General features: G+C 34.8%; 2 protein-coding genes across 5 annotated transcripts in view; one reads left to right on the forward strand and one right to left on the reverse strand.

Annotated features, from left to right (window-relative positions):
- The window catches only part of cfap100 (cilia and flagella associated protein 100), a 33,076-nt gene extending 14,735 nt beyond the window's left edge, over positions 1-18,341 (reverse strand). Inside the window, exons 1-4 of one of the 4 annotated variants that reach the window (XM_087256106.1) lie at positions 18,229-18,341; positions 4,890-4,975; positions 205-379; positions 47-114 (exon numbers count right to left, since the gene is read on the reverse strand). In XM_087256106.1, coding sequence (XP_087112232.1) covers positions 47-114; positions 205-379; positions 4,890-4,922 — 276 coding nt within the window. In that variant the 5' untranslated portion in view covers positions 4,923-4,975; positions 18,229-18,341. 4 annotated transcript variants of the gene reach the window in all.
- The window catches only part of aldh1l1 (aldehyde dehydrogenase 1 family, member L1), a 34,317-nt gene continuing 26,573 nt past the window's right edge, over positions 11,150-18,893 (forward strand). The window contains 3 exon segments of the mRNA NM_001198772.1: positions 11,150-11,206; positions 16,241-16,367; positions 18,443-18,677. Coding sequence (NP_001185701.1) covers positions 16,241-16,367; positions 18,443-18,677 — 362 coding nt within the window. The 5' untranslated portion in view covers positions 11,150-11,206.

Below are 18,893 nucleotides of genomic sequence, written 5' to 3' on the forward strand. Positions count from 1 at the left end.
CACCTGGTCAGCTACTGAGATCTAGAAAAACAAAATGGCATCTTACCTCCAGTAAGAACAGCTCACGTTTTTTAGCGATATATTCGTGCATACTTCCTCTATCAGTATTTGGGTCTTGAAAATGACAATAAAGCTATGTTTAAGGCAATGTAATGTCACTAGCTGCTGGTTCATATGTTTGATGTGTGGGATGGTGAGGCTTACCTTTTATACATGCCCTCAATGCAGGTGTCATCTGGAGCTGTTGGTGAGTGTGTATGTGTGGCATTTTACTTTCCCCTTCTTTCAGTTCACTCTTCAGTTTGGTTTGTCTTGTTCTTGTTCTGCCTGCAAATGTCATCTTCTCATTGACAGGTAAAGCCTGCTTACTTTGGTGCTCCTGCTACGACAGAATGTACGATCTCAACTTCTAGTACTCCTCCAGACTTCAAGCAAGTGCATTGCATACTATGGCATAGGGCTGCACAATATTGAAAAATCGAACATTGCGATGTTTGCTGTTGACATATATTGCAATAGATTTCAGCTGATTACTTAAAGGCCACCTATGATGCAAAATCAACTTTTGAAAGTTGTTTAAACAGAACAGTGTGTAGGTATAGTGTGTCCACAGTCAAACCGGAGTGATATAAACACAAGTCTCTTTTTTTTAAATGACGTTAAAGTAGGATCCAAATTTTTTGAAGCCCACTGCAACTTAGCAGTGTGGTTTTCATGCCCCCCGAATTGATAGACAAGTGTTTATTAACATGTCTTCATGGTAACACATTTAAACATGTCCACAGAACAAGATTTCGCTATACATTTAACAGTTAATGTGAAAAACAAAGGCTTTTCATCATCACCATAATTTGCAAAGAAACTGGGATTAAAAGATCTGTTCCAACTTTTTGGTGATCAGCTGCACCTCAATAATGGTTTTACAAATTCAAAGCATGTTTGTAATAAAGACAGTAAAATCACTGTAAATCATAACCACTTCAATTGCCACAGCCGCATAATGTGAGTAAACACTTGTGTGTTGTGGAAATATAAAAGTATATAATCTAGTCGTAAATGAACAGTGATATTTATTAGGGCTGTGCAATTGATCTAAAATTTAGTTTTAATTTCTATTTTGGTTTCTAAGGATTAAAAAAAACGTTAATCGAAATTAAATGATTACTGCATCATTTACCGCCCCCTTCCCAGTTGTACACATTTGTTGCTCTGCAAAGCTCAGTTTCACATGAAAAGAGACAGTGTGCAGTATTCCTGGTGCCGACTGTTTTTAACATCAAACACTAAATGAACAAAATCACCCACTGCTCTTGATTGAAGGACTTTTGTAGCTATATATTTTTTTCTTACAGTGCAAATGCTTTTAGCACAGTTTATTTCATATTTATTTACAGGGAGGAAAAAACTAAAAACTATATATATATATATATATATATATATATATATATATATATATATATATATATATATATATATATATATATATATATATATATATATATACAGCTGAAGTCAGAATTATTAGCCCTCTCAAATTATTAGCGACCCTTTCCCCCAATTTCTGTTTAACGGAAAGAAATCTTTTTCAACCCATTTTTAAACATCATAGGTTTAATAACTCATTTCTAAAAACTAATTTATTTTATCTTTGCTATGGTGACAGCACACAATATTTTACTACATATTTTTCAAGATACAAGCATTCAGCTTAAAGTGCAATTCAAAGGCTTAATTAGGGTAATTAGGCAAGTCATGGTATAAAAGTAGTTTCTTCTGCAGACAATCAAAAAATATATAGATTAAGGGGGCGAATAATATTGACCTTAAAATAGGTTTCAAAACATTTAAACCTGCTTTTATTCTAGCCAAAATAAATAAGACTTTCTCCAAAAGAAAAAATATAATAGGAAAATACTGTAAAAAATTATTTGCTCCGTTAAACATCATTTGGGAAATATTTATTTAAAAAAATTCACATGATTGCGAAATTTTTTTACCTTATCTATCGTTTTGAATCATTGTGATTACAATTTTGACCAAAATAATTGTGATTACAGTTTTGCAGCCCTAATATTTATATAACTGAAAAGTTTTATTCTTTGGTTTTGAAATTATTTTTCATTCAAAACTCTAGCTAGGGTGTGAGAAATATTAAAAACTGTTTCCTGTTTGTTTCCTGAGCAAGGGCTGTGAAGCAAATGCTATGGGCAGGGTCTTAACGACTGTGCCTTTGTCTTTGGGTGATACTTTCAGGCCAAGGAAACCCTTTTGTTGATAAACTCGTGTGGTCAGTGGCTTGGCAGGTTTATTCACCTACCTAACTACTTCATCTGCATACTTTGTTTAGCCATCTCCACCTATCCACTCCCCTCCTACTAAAAGCATATTATAGACTCATTTTAGACTTGCTTACAGACTTGTGATAGAACTTGCAGATTGCAGACTTGAAACTCCTGTAGGCTCTTGCAGACTCGTGGACTTCTTGAAGGCTCTGTATGACTGCAGACTAACCAGCACGTCTAAGTAAAGGAATTCTGCTTGTTTAAATCTCCTGGACTAGGTTTACTCATTCCTTTATTCCTTTGTCATATTTTTTCTAATACTGTGTACTACAAATGTTGCAACCCTATTTGTGTGTGACACATAAGAAAAGCTTAAATAAATTCCACCACAAATGCATCAAATAAACTTACATTGAATATTTCACTAATGAGCTGAATGTCTGCTTCATCCGTGTTTTTCTCTGTTACTGACTGCTGCGAGAGAAGCAGGTATGCAGTGGGCAGGAAGAGACCAGCTCATTTGCATTTAAAGGCACAGGCTACAAAAAGAGCTAATGAGCTAACACTTTGCTCTGAGCATTTTCTGCGTTGCATAATAAATAATCTGATGGGTATATTTGAGCTGAAACAAGCACATTCTGGAGACACCAAAGTTTATCTTACATCTTGTAAAAGGCATCAAATATGAGCCTTTTTGTTGGAAAAATTCTTTAATTTAGTGAAATAAAGTGTTCTTTATTGCTTTCTGGGGAGTCCAACAGTGTTTGGATGCACAAACTGAATAATCGTAAATAAAAGTAAAATAACACTGTGTAGTCTTCACAGTTTAAACAATTCAATATAAATAATCTTTAGTAATTTCTTGTGCCCGGATCCTTCTTCTTGCGCACTCACAGGCCTTAAAGGATGTAAAATAAGTCTCTAATCTCCCTAGAGTGTGATTGTGATGTTTCAACCCAAAATTCCACACAAATTATGTTTTATAACTCTTTGAAATTGCCCCTTTAAGGCTTTAGTCCATATTATGCTGTTTGAGATTGTGCTCTTTTCAGCAGGGGCAGAGCTACAAATTCCTATATGCATCAACATTTCACCAGATTCAAAACAGGACTAACATTATCTCCAACAGAAAATGTCTAAAGAAATCTCTCTGATGGCAGCAGTCTATAGAGACTACAGTGTTCATTTGTGCATCCTAAGAGGCTTTTTGTGTTGAGAGGCGCTATTTTAAAATGGTTTACTAACGGCGCAAGCATTTTGCGCACTGCTTATGTGCCCTGCATGCCTCAACAGCATTTTGAAAAAAGTAAACTCTGAGCAGAAAAAGTGCATTACGTCAGTCTTTTTGATTCGCCAATCAAACGAAAGCAGAGGCGGGGTTTCCATTGAGGTGCCTGCAGTGTTTGTGTTGTCAAGACAACTACAGAGACTTTTAAAGATGGAGGAGAGAGTTGTGCTTGCTGTTTTGAGTTAGCCACTGCTTTATAACTTACAAATCTTGAATATCACGATAATATAATTTTTTTTTTGAGTTATCCAGTGCTTTATGACTCACAAATCTTGAATTTTTTAAATTATAATTATATCAACAGTAACACTCGCGCACAATACACAGCTGATTCAGTCATTGCCCAGCAACATAAAAAGCGCACCGTGCTTCTTTCTTTCCTGTCAATAAAAAAGGCAGTGTAAATTTTTGGAACATAAATGTGCGTTCGGTGTGATCGGCTCCTAAAACTCCAATTTTATAATCCTCTTAGACATTGGCATTATCTTCAGCAGGTCAAAACTCTGATGGTGGACGGCTGCTTCTCACTCAGGCCTGTTTAAACTAATGAGGGCAAGATGACATGTACAAAAGGAGAATATCAACGTTAGTGCTGTAGCAGACTGTTTCTATGAAGTGCAATTATAAAAGATCAAATGAATAAATTTGTACTATTAGATGCTGCCTATATTTACACACTGTTGCCACACAACAGTGTTTAAACCCCTGTGATTTTTGCATAATAGGCCTCTTTAAAAACATACGCAAATGTATATCTAATATAATCCCAACTCAACATTGCACATCCTGTGACATGGCCACATTTTCAATATCATAGTGGTCAAATATTACAGAATATCATAAGCCTATTGCTTTATTCATTCATTCACTCATTTTCTTTTTTGGCTTAGTCCTTTCATTAATCTGGGGTCGCCACAGCGGAATGAACCGCCAACTTATCCAGCACATGTTTTACGCAGCTGATGTTCTTCCAGCTGCAATCCATCTCTGCTCTGGGAAACATCCATACACACCCATGCACTACGGACAATTTAGCCTACCCAATTCACCTGTACCACATGTCTTTGGGGGAAACCGTGGAGGAAACCCATGGGAACGCAGGGAGTACATGCATACTCCACACAGTAATAAAGCACTACCTACTGAGCCACTGCGTTGCCCCTATTGCTTTACATATGTAAATATTCAACAAATGCCTTATACTGATGTCAGTTCTCACATCTACAACATGATTTTGTCAATTTACATACTTAAAGTTTTTAAGATTAAATGTTTTTATTGGGCATCAGCAAACATTAAGTGCAGGAAATGATACATACCAGTTTCATTCGATTCTTTTCTTTGTGCCTCATTTGGAAAAGATTGTCGAGCTCAGGAATTTTGAAAGGATTCACATCACTGCTTTCTAAATCAAACAAAACATACACTTATTCTCTCATTACAGGGACTTTCATGTCTTATTTGGACATATTTTTAAGTGTTTCGGCAAGTTTTATTAATGGAAACTTGGAAGTCAAGAAAATGCAATTAATTCTTTAATGTTATCTAAATGAGTTCTACTTTACTAGATAAGTGAGACTACTTAACTGGATTAATCTACTTAATTTAAGTAAAGTAAAAACACTAAAATATACAACTATTATACAACAACTATAGCTTTTATTGTAACTTTTACACTTAAAAAATAAGATGTTTGTCCTCACTATTTTTGTATTATTTTCCAATGAATATATCATAAGCTTTTACAAAGATCTATTTGTTAAACGGTCAATTGTGGTCTATAGAAACAAGAACAAGTATTTGCCAGAAAAATTAAAAAGTAATTTTTATATGGCACTGATATACAATCTTATATATTAATATTTTAGATATTTCTACTAGAAAACAAAACAAAGACAGGTGTAGACATTTGTTGCAGTCTTTTAATATCTGCTCTAATTCAAAACGTTTGTAAGGCTTTCAGTTGAGGATGTATTACTGGTCAGAGTATAGCCCTCAGTTGACATGAATAGCCAAACTGTTGATTTACTTCTGCTGCTGCTTTTGTAAATAATTATGTCCCCAGAAACAAATAAATTAATATCAAATAAATTTTTTCTAGTACAAAAACATATCTGTCTTGGCCAATGTTTTGGGTTCTTTTTAAAAAGTTAATATCTAACTTCATAACAAGTCAAGATATTTGGCCCTATATATTATTTTCAAAAATAAATAAATGAATAAAGTTGAATATGTCTATGAATGCACAAACACACACAATAAAACATTGACATTAGTCATCTTTGCAGAATTATTGTTCATCACTGATAATAAACTGCCTCACGTTATATTGTTTATATTCTAGTTTCACAACTGTTGTTCATAGTGTACATAAATTATGCAATAGTATAGCAATAGTATAAACCCTATGTATACTTTACATTAAACTGCTTTTTTGTAAATTAATAAGGTTAAATGATAATAAATACAATGTATCAAAATATCTTACTGTGTGCTGCTAATTCAGATGAGGACATGCTGCTCCACGTTAAAACTCTAAAAACATTAACTACAATCTACGTTCCCTAAGCTACACTTTTTCATCTCGCATGAATATTTGATTTGTTCTTGGTCTAAATCCCCAAACATCCAGAAGCGAGGTCCTTTCCCGTTGAAGAGACGTTTGCCTTGTTGGTTTTTTGGTTGTCCTGACAACTTTTATTTGGAACATCCTTTCTACGAAAAGTAGATGGCGGTATTGGGCAAAATCTGAGTACATGTAAAGATGCTGATTATTATAAATACTGAAAATAGTTTTGCTGCATTTTTCTTTTCTTTTTTTTAAATACTGAACATTAATATTTTGGATTTATAGGATTTATAAACTTCAAAATCAAACAAAAAGTGCACAGGGGTAACTTAAACAATGTGTAAGAATAATGTGTAAATAATGTGTAAGAATCTCTTTGGGTAAGAGATTCATCAGAATAAACAGAAAAAATCAGTCCAAGGGCACTCAAAAAATGTGGAAAAATATTTAAAAGCCTTTATTCACATGGCTAATCCTTAAAAAAAAGGTTTTTACATTGTTAAAGTGTTTCACAAACAGACATACAAATTTCATAAATAAATGCTGTTATATTTGAACTTTATATTTATCATAGATTTTGATTTGATTTGAAATGGTTTCTATGAAAAGTTACTGATTATTTATTTCTGACCAGCATTATGCAACAAACCAGAACATTTAATTACAACAAAATATTTTTTTTAAAATAGTAAATTCTGAGCGAAAAAGCGATGTATATATAAATATATAAATAAATATAAATATATAAATAAACATATATATATATATATTCATTCATTCATTCATTTTCGGCTTAGTCCCTTTATTAATCTGGGGTCACCACAGCAGAATGAACCACCAACTTATCCAGCATATGTTTTCCAGCTGCAGCCCATCACAGGGAAACATCCATACACACTCATTCACACACATACACTATCGACAAATTTAGTTATCCAATTCACCTATACCGCATATCTTTGGACTTGTGGGGGAAACCGGAGCACCCATAGGAAACCCATGCACACTCCACTTAGTGGTTAGCACTGTCACCTCACAGCTAGAAGGTTGCTGGTTCGAGTTCCATCTGTGTCAGTTGGGATTTCTGAGTAGAATTTGCATGTTCTCCTCATGTTAGCGTGGGTTTCCCCCGGGTGCTCCGGTTTCCCCCACAGTCCAAAGACATGAGATATAGGTGAATTTACCATAGTGTATGCGTGTGAATGTAAGAGTGTATGAGTGTTTCCCAGTACTGGGTTGCAGCTGGAAGGGCATCCACTGTGTAAAACATATGCTGGATAAGTTGGTGGTTCATTCCACTGTGGCGACCCCTGATGAATAAAGGGACTAAGCCGAAAAAAAATAAACGAATGACCATATAAACACACTGACGTATTGTGATCACTGCAATGACCCCATTTATATGTGATATGGGATGCATATGCACAAGCATTGAAATAGTAGACCTACATTACAACATTACCACATATTTATTTATCAATAGTTTAGCAGAAATGTAGAGATTTTTTAACCAGTTTTACTTGATGTGTTGCAAAATTCTTTTTTAACAATACTTTTTAACAAGACATTTTTATTTATTTATATTTTGTTGTAAACACTTTTAAACAGGATTGCATTTTTAACTGCATATACTACATACATCCAATAATACAGAATAGGACTGCACAATATTGGAAAAATTTGACATTGTAAAATTTATATATATATATATATATATATATATATATATATATATATATATATATATATATATATATATATATAACCCTGGCGACCCCGGATTAATAAAAGGACTAAGCCGAAAAAAAATGAATGAATAAATGAACTTCGATACTGTTGTAGTTATACTGATCAATACTCTTTTATACCCCTTGGGGTATGTATGATTTTGGGCTTGACTGTATATTTAAATTTAGTCATTTTCATACTGTATTTCATTCATTCGTTTGTTCATTTTCTTTTCGGCTTAGTCCCTTTATTAATTAGGGGTTGCCACAGCTGAATGAACCACCAACATATCCAGCACATGTTTTACACAGTGGATGCCCTTCCAGCTGCAACCCATCTCTGGGAAACATCCATACACACTCATTTACTGTGAACAACTTAGCCTACATAATTCACCTGTACCCGGAGAAAACCCACGCGAACGCGGGGAAAACATGCAAACTCCACACAGAAACACCAACTGACTCAGCTGGGCTCAAACCAGCGACTTTCTTGGTGTAAGGCGACAGACTAACTAATTCGCCACCGCGTCACACTTTATATAATGTGTTTTGCAAATGTAATCAGCAAATTATGAGTAATCAAAATTATTCATATCAGATGCTGCTGCTTTTAGAAACTGTATAAACGTGTAAAGCTGTTATTTGGAACATAGAGTTTTTCAGTCATGCTATGTTTAAGAATTTGAAAAAGATAAGAAACATCCATATTTTTGAAACATTGACTACAGATTGGACAAAGGTATGTCAGTTTTTTTTTAAATTGCTAACATAAGTTTGTCCAATCTGTAGTCATAATTACACAATGAAAATGGTTGTCAGCAAATGAAAAAAAAATGTAACTACCTGTACCATGCCAAGAATCATAGCTCACCTGCCTTGTTTTGTAAAAAGACCTTTAAGTGTTTTTTGTCACTTCCGGTTATTTATTTTTGTTTTCTTGTCTATCTTGTTAGTTTTTGGTTAGCCCTATCTCCACATCCCTATGTATTATTGTAAACCCTTGTGGTTGCCTTTTGCAATGTCTGGGTGTTCTTTCTATTTCTTTAATAAATACTAAACTCCATTTGGAAATTCTTTGCCTTCATTGAACACTTTACAAAATGTTGCTTGAGTTTTTGCTGATTCATCCTCTTCTCTGAAATAAGGGTCAATAGACACCTCCGTTGTCAATTATTAACTCTGATATGATAACTGATTAAGGCCTGACTTACTGAGAGCCAGTGGGAACTGGAATGAACCACTGTTCATTCTACTGGAATTATTTTTTTCATTTTCAAAATATAACTTTGAAATGTCAAATTTTAAATTGTAAAATATCCAGTTAAGCAATCCCCTGGAATTTGAAAAGTCTGTGAATAGGGCTGTTGTGTTTGTCATTAAAAAAAATCAAGTAAATTTGCAATTACTAGTATCATGTCATAGAATTCCTTAAACTACTTTTAAGCATGGTTATTTAATTCTGAAAATAACTATAGTAAGTAACTAGTAAATTAACTAGTATCATTCATTCTTACTATAAGTGTGATACACAAAGTGATATATATGTGTGCTGGAATAAGTGAAATGAGTATAAGGTTATGAAAGGTCAAGGATGCTTGAGGTGACAGAAGAGATAAGCATTTTTTATTAGCTTTTTTTTTTTTTTAAGAAAAGAGCAAAAAAAAAAAAACTTTATTGCTGAATAAAATTGTGAACTTTTTTACCCTTTAACTAAACAGGTCTTACATCATATTGAAAAAAATGGCTTTGTTTGGTTTTGTTTTTTTACGCAGACACACCTCTAAACGAGCTTTCTGGTGTAAGGATGGTTACCTATTAAACTGATGTCTTACCAGGGAATGGACTCATACTTACCATAAATGTATAATCATTTATAATGTATTATACAATACTAAAGTAATCTTAATTGTAATTGTGCATTGTGTCACGGCATCATTTCTTCATTACTGATTTAAAAAGGACGATATGTGTTCTGACCTTCACTAATGCACCATACGTAAATACATGGAAAATGTTTTTTGACATACTTTTACTTTTGTGTTTTATTGAAAATATGTATAAACAGAAATCAAAGCATTTATTACAATAAAATAACTTAATTTAGCATAGACTTAAATCTATAAAAATGACAACATATGAATACAGCAATGCATAAACAATTCACAGGTTTACTAGTTTTAGATCAGGAAACAAGCTTTTTAAATTAAGTCTAAGTTTATTAAGATAACTTTGTTAATTGATGATCAGAGACCATTTAAACATTTTTTTCTGAAGTTTCATATTCCGAGGTACAAGTTAGTGTAAGCTCTTCAGCGAACTTGGTGTTTTGGCCAGAGAACTGGAGCGGCCATGGCTTAACCTTGATTGTGTGGTCAGTGAACTATTTTTCTGTTGATCCTGATGTGTGCTTTGGATCACTGTGCCTTTGAAAGATGCATCCATGGTCTTGTTGAAGAAGGTGTTGATTTAATTTCTGCTAGTATTTAGGGTTTATTAGAATTGATGATGCCATATTTTGACGAGTTGTTCAGGGCCTTCAGAAGAAAACTAACACCAACACCTACTCTTCGGTAGGCTATTTTACACCACATTCCCTGTTGTGTTTTCAAATAACTATATTTTGGTCTCATTTCACCATAGAACCCAGAAACAATTGCATTTCAGTAGACCTTCAGTTTGTTGTTCGATGACAGTCAAGCTGTCTGTCTGGACACATAGTTTGGTGGAAAATTAAATGTCTTCCATATTGTGCATTTAAATATCTCATTTATCATTGCATAACAAATGCCAAGTTTTGTTTATTTCCCCAAATTGCAATGATAATATTGATTCGTATCGAAACTTCTAGGAATTTTGCACTTCAGTGAATTTCACATGATCAAATATTATGCAATAGACGAAAATAGTACAAAATCAATCAATTCCTTATCCAAAGTGTTGTTGAATTGCCAGGGCTGAATCGCTTCCCAGACAGACTCAGTCAGGGCAATAACCTTTATACAAGACAGTCTGATGCAGGCATAATATGATTTGGCCCTTAAATTCTTGGTAGCTGTTTCATATTGATATGATATAAACGTGAAGCTTTTCTCACAAGTCTTGGTGGTTGCAGCAAAGCGTCACACAAAAGCCAAGTCTTTGGCATGTTTTGCACTATTTCATCATGCTTCTAAAACTTTGGAAACTGAACTTTTTAGTTCCACCCCCTAGCGTTTGTCATAACGCTATTGGTAGTCTATGGCTGGCCCGCAATACAGTTCTGCTGAAATAAATAGCAACTGTGCCTGCTGAATCTTTCTTTCGTGCAGAGGAACGGCTCTTATAGGGACGTGCAAAGGTATGATACGTTTAATATCTACACAGAACATGTAGAGTGGTGTCAAATTCATGTAAGAGTCACACATGTTGTTTGCAAAGACAAGTTCCATCGAAGGACAAAATGCTCTGAGCATACATGCTGCGTAAATGTTGGAGTGTTTGTATGAGCGCCTTAATATATGATATGGCTATTATTTTACAGCTAACCTCTAACTAAATTTCATTATAGCTTTGTAACTTCAATTTAATGCTTGCGGTCAAAGTGCTGCTAGTTAAAAGCACTTGAAAGTGTGGTCGCAACTTATCTCGAACTTTGTTTGACCCCTTTCTGCACTTGTTCCAATCAATATATTCACATTTTTTTCTTCTATTTTTGCCCCATTTATTTGAAAAACGTTGTTTTCTGCTTGGAAAGTTTTTCTCGTGATGTAGCGATTCGGTGTCAAGCTAGCGAATGGTTCATTCCAGTAAACAAACTGATCTTTGGTCAACAAAACAACTCGATTTTTTCCTTCGGACGTGACCGACATTTAGAACTAACCGAGACCCGCGAGCAGCTTGAAAAACTGCTGTTGCGTCTGCCCCTGCTAATCGGATTTGCGAATTTGCGGCTGTCAAATAAGCCGTATTAGTCACTTTATATATTATATAAATCTTCGAAATGTGGATATCCCTCGCAAGCCTAATATTTCCTCGAGTGTTCTCTGAGCGGGCGGATGATGCATATCATTGTTGAAGTCACGTCGCACGACTGCAGGCGTCAGGGGCGGTGACGTGTTGTGAAATGTGTTATGTGTAATATGTATTAAAAATTAACAAATTATTATGTATAAAACGTATTAAAAATTAATTGAAGTCTAACAATTTATTGTTTGCATGAACTATGACAAGACATTGAACCTTTTAAAGATTTAACGCTTTAGCAGCTATTCTGAACATGTCAAGAACATTTAATTTCATAGTCAATGTTTATGTAACAAGTAAAAAGAAGTAATCTAAAAACAAATTTTAAAAAGTTATATTTGCATAATTTTGATTGCATAAGTTGCCTATTTCGTATGCACTATGGTCAACACTAGTGGTCAAGTTTGAAATTAGTACGATTTTTTACATTTCTTTAAAAATCACAAAGGCAGAATTTTTTTAATAATGAATGCTGTAGAAAGTGAAATTGTGAAATGTTGTTGCAATAAAAAAATTACCAATTTGATTGAATGGAGTTTGAAATGTAATCAATTAATATGGTTTAAAGCTGAATTTTATAGTCACGTAATCCTTCAAACATTCTAGTATCATGGTCTGCTCCAGAAGAATCATTATTAGTTTTGTTGTTATCATTTTGGTTAATTGATACCATACCCTGCAGGCACAGGACATCAACATGATGCCATTCTGACGTTGTACCCCAACGTACCCCAATGTCGTGGGGATGTTGGATTTTGTTTAGAAAGGAAAATCGGTTTTATCCTAAAATCAACTAAACATCAACCTCTAATCATGTTACACCTTGACGTTGTGTGGACATTACCACTATGACATCTATCAGACGTTTGATTATGATCACTTTCCAACACAACCTAAAATCAACCAAATATCAACATAATTTGATGTTGTTATTGGACGTCAAAATAACAATGTCCTTAGACACTGGCTAGACATCGAATTTTGGTCATCTGATGTCATGACCTCAATCTAAACTTATATTAACGTCTTATGATGTTGTGTGCCTGCTGGGTACATTTCAAATGTACAATTAAAAACATATTTATTCTGTTCATCACAATAAATTGTTCAAGGGTGAAAGTGAATCTATTTATAATGTAGAAACCTGCAAGCTATTATTTAAAACTAAATTTTTTATTGAAGATTTAGCATTCATTCATTTATTTATTTTCTTTTCGGCTTAGTCTCTTTATTCATCAGGGGTCGCCACAACGGAATGAACCACCATATGTTTTACACAGCAGATGCCCTTCCAGGCGCAACCCAACACTGTTAAACACCCAAACACTCTTGCATTCACACACATAAACTATGGCCAATTTAGCTTATTCAATTTACCTATAGCGCATGTCTTTGAACTGTGGGAGAAACCAGAGCACCCAAAGGAAACCCATGCCAACACGGAAAAAAACATGCGAACTCCACACAGAAACGCCAGCTGTCCCAGCCGGGGCTTGAACCAGCAACCTTCTTGCTGTGAGGCGATCGTGCGCCATGATGTCGCTATCAAAGAATCCTAAATGTGAATGTATCAGAGTTTCCATGATACCATGAAGCAAGATAAAACTTTTCAGCAATGATAATTGTAAGAATTATTATTTTGTACCGAATAACTGATCATAAAATAACAGAGTAAATCTTTAAATACATTACATTTTAAACTACATTCAGTATTAAAAGGTATTTAAAATTGTAATAATGTTTTCAGCATTTTTATCAAATAAATGCAGCCTTGGTGAACAGATTTGGCTTCTTTCAAAACATTAAAAATCTTACTGATTCCAAACTTTTGACTGGTAGTGTAGGTGGATAGAGCAATGTTTTGAAATAATTGTAGGACAAAAACAGCATTTTTTTTATTTACGATGGGCTTTTCAACTGAGCTTGATCAAGTTAATAAAAGGCAGCAGTAATAGTCTTAATAAAAAAAAATGTGAGTATGACTATTAGTTATTTTGTTTAGATAACACTTAACTAGAATCATTCTTTTGCATTTTATTGTTCATTGATATGCTTGCTTTAATAACAAATAATTTTATGATGCCTTCATACAGTCATGTATTGGTAAGCAAGTTGTCATAATGTTTGTTTGCCTTGTTATCAGTATAGACAGGAACAAAAAAAATCAATAAAAATGTTTTTCTGATGTGTGGGACTTTGGAAACAAATTCTTAATCTTTTACTGTCCCACATACATGTCTGAATTAAACGTACAGTGGTAGTATCCTATCATCAACACCCCAAAATTTCTCTACTGCATGTGATAAATGACAAATAATGTGTGACTTCATCTTGGTTATACAATTTATTCCAGAGATAGATTTACTACCTATCCCAAATAGGAAGAGTAAGGAAAGGAAAGAAAAATTCAAGTGCAAAGCTGGTATTGTTTATCAATTCCCATTGTCTTCCCAGAACCACTTCTTTCCTTTTTTTCCCCAATTTTAGGAAATTAGCATATTGTATAAGGAGTTACAGAAAAACTGTGGTGTAACTAAAATCTTACATCACAACTAAGTAAGATGAATAATTGTATATCATGTTAATAATAACATATAGTTAATAGTTACTATATCAACATTACAAATACTAGTACATTTGTTCAGTTTTGTGTGTACCTAATCAATATATGTTGTTAAACTGTCAGAGGTGATCCACACTGGCCCCTGAACCCAGTTTATATTTATTTTTGGTAAATGGCAAAGTTAAGTGTCTAACTTGCAGGTATGGTCTTAGAGAACAGAACTCTGACTTTGCTGACTGTTACAAACACAAATGCTGATTGATTAGGCAATTGTTTTAAAAGATTCTGCTTTGTGCAGAGTCAGTGGTATGCCATACTACCTTTACCTGATATTCTCTTGAACATGGCCTTGTGTAACAAGTATAGGCCTGTGAATGTAATAATTCCAAAGTGACTTGACAAGCAATTTATTATGAGAACCAGGAGTACTGACAGACAGTTCAAAATTAAGTTTAATATTCATATAAAAACAGTCTAAAAGCTAGAGGCGTGAAATGCACAAAGTGTGGTGAAGAAAATGCAATTGTTTATGGTTGAATTATCTGCTTGTAAAACAGGTTTGATATTTTTTCATACAAACACTCACCGGCCACTTTATTAGGTACACCTGTTCAACTGCCTGTTCACGCAAATTTCTAATCAGCCAATCACATGGCACCAACTCGATGTATTTAGGCATGTAGACATGGTCAAGACGATCTGCTGCAGTTCAAACTGAGCATCAGAATGGGGAAGAAATGTGATTTAAGTGACTTTGAACTTGGCATGGTTGTTGGTGCCAGATGGGCTGGTCTGAGTATTTCAGAACCTGCTGATCTACTGGGATTTTCACGCACAACCATCTCTAGGGTTTACAGAGAATGGAACAAAAAAAAGAAATTATCTAGTGAGCAGCAGTTCTGTGGGTGCAAATGGCTTGTTAATGTCAGAGGTATAAGGAGAATGACCAGACTGGTTCCACCTGATAGAAAGGCAACAGTAGCTTAAATAACTACTTGTTACAACAGAGGTATGCAGAAGAGCATCTCTGAAACACAATACATCCAACCTTGAGGCATATGGGCTACAGCACCCCACACTGGGTGCCATTCCTGTCAACTAAGAACAGGAAACTGAGGCTACAATTCTCACAGGCTCAGCAGTATTGGACAATAGAGGATAGGACAAATGTTGATGGTCTGAGTCTTGATTTCTACTGTATTATTTGCATGGTAGGGTCAGAATTTGGCACCAACAACATGAAACCATGGATCCATCCTGCCTTGTATCAACAGTTTAGGCTGGTGTTGTAAATGTGTGGGGGATCTTTTTCTTGGCTTTTGTGGGGGATCTTTTCTTTGAGCTCATTAGTACCGATTGAGCATTGTCTCAATGCGAGTATTCTTGCTGAAAAGTCAGTGTGCCCATCTTCTGATGGCTACTTTCAGCAGGATAACGCACCATGTCATAAAGTGTAAATCATCTCAGACCTGTTACTTGAACATGACAATGAGTTCACTGTACTCAAATGGCCTCCACAGTCACCAGCTTTGGGATGTGGTGGAACGGGAGATTTGCATTATGGATTTGCAGCCGACAAATTTGCAGCAACTGCATGAAGCTATCATGTCAATATGGACCAAAATTACTGAGGAACATTTCTAGTACCTTGTTAAATCTATGCCACAAAGGATTAAGGCAGTTCTGAAGGCAAAAGGGGTCCAACCTGGTATTAGTAAGGTGTACCTAATAAAGTGTCCGGTGAGTGTATATGCTATAGTGTGTTGTACTACAAGTAATTAACAATAGTGGTTCTTTTAATTTCAGATGAAAATTGCAGTGATTGGCCAGAGTCTCTTTGGACAGGAGGTATACAAAGAATTGAAGAATGAAGGCCACATGATTGTTGGTGTATTCACAATCCCTGACAAAGATGGAAAAGTAGACCCACTTGGTAAGATTCTTATTCTCTAAGCTTCGATCTTTTTGTAAGATGTAATTGATTTGTTTTTACCATCAAATTTGACATTGGGTTCCTAGAGGGTTAAAGGTTTATGCAAAAACTAAAATGACATCATTCCATCATTTATTCACCCTCATGTTGATCCCAACTCATAAGAGATGAGTATATTCATTGTTCATCAAAATATATTTTGAATCAAACACGAGAATACTGTGGGTTTATGACTTCTTTTTCAGTATACTCTATTGTCAGATATTTACGTAAGCTGCAAAAAAGGTTACTTTAGGAATAATAAGTAAAAATAAATTGTGTATTGCCTTATTGTATACACATTAGGGCTTCACGATATTGGAAAAATATAACATTGCAACATTTTTTACAATACAACTTTACTTAGAGCAGTTGAATAACTAATTGAAAATATTTTTTCATTTTAGATTGATTTGGATGATTCTGTAGGGCAGTGCATGAAATATAATAATCTACAAGTATATATAAATCCAATAAAAATTTTTATTCATTTCATTAAGCGTTTTATTGTTTTCCTGAGAAGTCGAACTGTATTCAGGTATACAGTAATTGAATAATCAAATCCAAAATAATACTGCATAGTCTTCTTTTTATAAACAATTCAGTAAAATCAATCGTTGTTAATTTGTCAATGGTACTAATGGTACAATTTCTTATGCCTTGATGCTTTTAAAACCCTCACACAGTCACAGGCCACAGAAACACTTGCAAAATAATAAATTATAATTTAGACTCAGGCGAGGCAGTGGCGCAGTAGGTAGTGCTGTCGCCTCGCAGCAAGAAGGTTGGGAGATACTCGACCCCCAAATTTTAATTTTATCATCATATACTCACTCTCATGTGGTAATAATGGACATATTATTGAACAGATTAATGAACAGAATCTATCATTTGGACACAAATCAAAAATTAGCATCATTCATCAATTTTCTTTTCAGCCTAGTCTCTTTATTAAATTTTGGGTCGCCACAGCGGAACGAACTGCAAACTTATCTAGCTTATGCTTTTAAGCAGCGGATGCCCTTCCAGCTGCAATCTATCACTGGGAGACTTCCATACACACTCATTCACACACACACACACATACACTATGGACAATTTTAGGTTACCCAGTTGACCTATACCACATATTTTTTGGACTGTGGGGGAAACTGGAGCACCCGGAGGAAACCCACGCGAACAAAGGGAGAACATGCAAACTCCACACAGAAATGCCAACTATCTGAGCCGGGGCTTGAACCAGCAACCTTCTTTCTGTGAGCTGATTGTGCTACACACTGCGGCACCGTGCTGCCAAAATGAATATCCTTGAGTATTATTTAGTTTACACTTAATCTTTTCACTTCAGAAAGCATTGGTCCAACAACTGGGTTTAAATGGATAAATGTTATTTTCACTTTTTGAAGTGTCAAATTTTAAGAGCATAGACTTAAAATTATGCGGTCTAACAGATGCATAGATTGGGTTTCTAACATCATAACATGTCAGAATGATAACAATAATAAATACCTTTAAAACTTTGAGACAAGGTTAATTAAGGCTGTTAATGTCATCAAATTTACAGTCAGTCATTTAGCAGGTGTTTTTGTCCAAAGCGACTTACAATTGAGGAGGCATTCAGCAATTCAACAAGTAGAGGCAATACACCCAAGTGCTAATTATACAAAGCAACTGTTAGTGCTCAGAGCATGCTGGATTGAAGCACACTTCATAAATGCTGATGTTGAGTGATTGTCAGAAAGTGTCTGGTGCAAGTGTCGGTTAAAATGAGAGAGAGATGAAAGTGGGTTTTTTGTACAGTTGGTTTGTCAAACCCACTCACCTGTATGAGGCACACTCAGAATTGCATTGGGGTTGTCATGTGGTGAGGTGGAGGAAACAAGAAGGGTCCTGTTTTTTAATTGTATTTACAACTAAAACTCCAGTTTGAAACCTGTAGATGAAATATGAAATTGTGCATTATTGCAGATATAAAACTACTTTAGTTCTATTGTTTTTGAAATAACTCTAATGATACATTTTTAAACTTTCTTAAGCGATTGAGGCAGAGAAGGATGGTGTGCCAGTGTTTAAGTTTCCCCGCTGGAGGCTGAAGGGAAAGGCCATTACAGAAGTGGTAGACCAGTACAAAGCAGTTGGTGCGGAACTGAATGTTCTACCTTTCTGCTCTCAGTTCATCCCAATGGAAGTGATAGATCACCCAAAACATGGTTCCATCATTTACCATCCTTCCCTGCTGCCCAGACACAGAGGTGCCTCTGCCATTAACTGGTCAGTGTGTGTGTGTGTTCTCTTTATGCTGTCATTTGTGTCTGTGTGTGCATATTTGGAAACCCAACAATTAGGAGCATATTTTTTCCCAGCACCACCTTATGCTTTCATTAAACTAGTCTTGATGGATTCCTTGGACCATGCTGAGAATATTGATACTAAACTTTAATTGACTTAAATTTTTAATTAGGTTGAATTTATATTTTTTCCAAACTA

This window comes from Danio rerio, chromosome 6 (genome assembly GCF_052040795.2).
Source record: "Danio rerio strain M-AB ecotype USA chromosome 6, GRCz13ab, whole genome shotgun sequence".
Taxonomy (NCBI): Eukaryota; Metazoa; Chordata; class Actinopteri; order Cypriniformes; family Danionidae; genus Danio; species Danio rerio.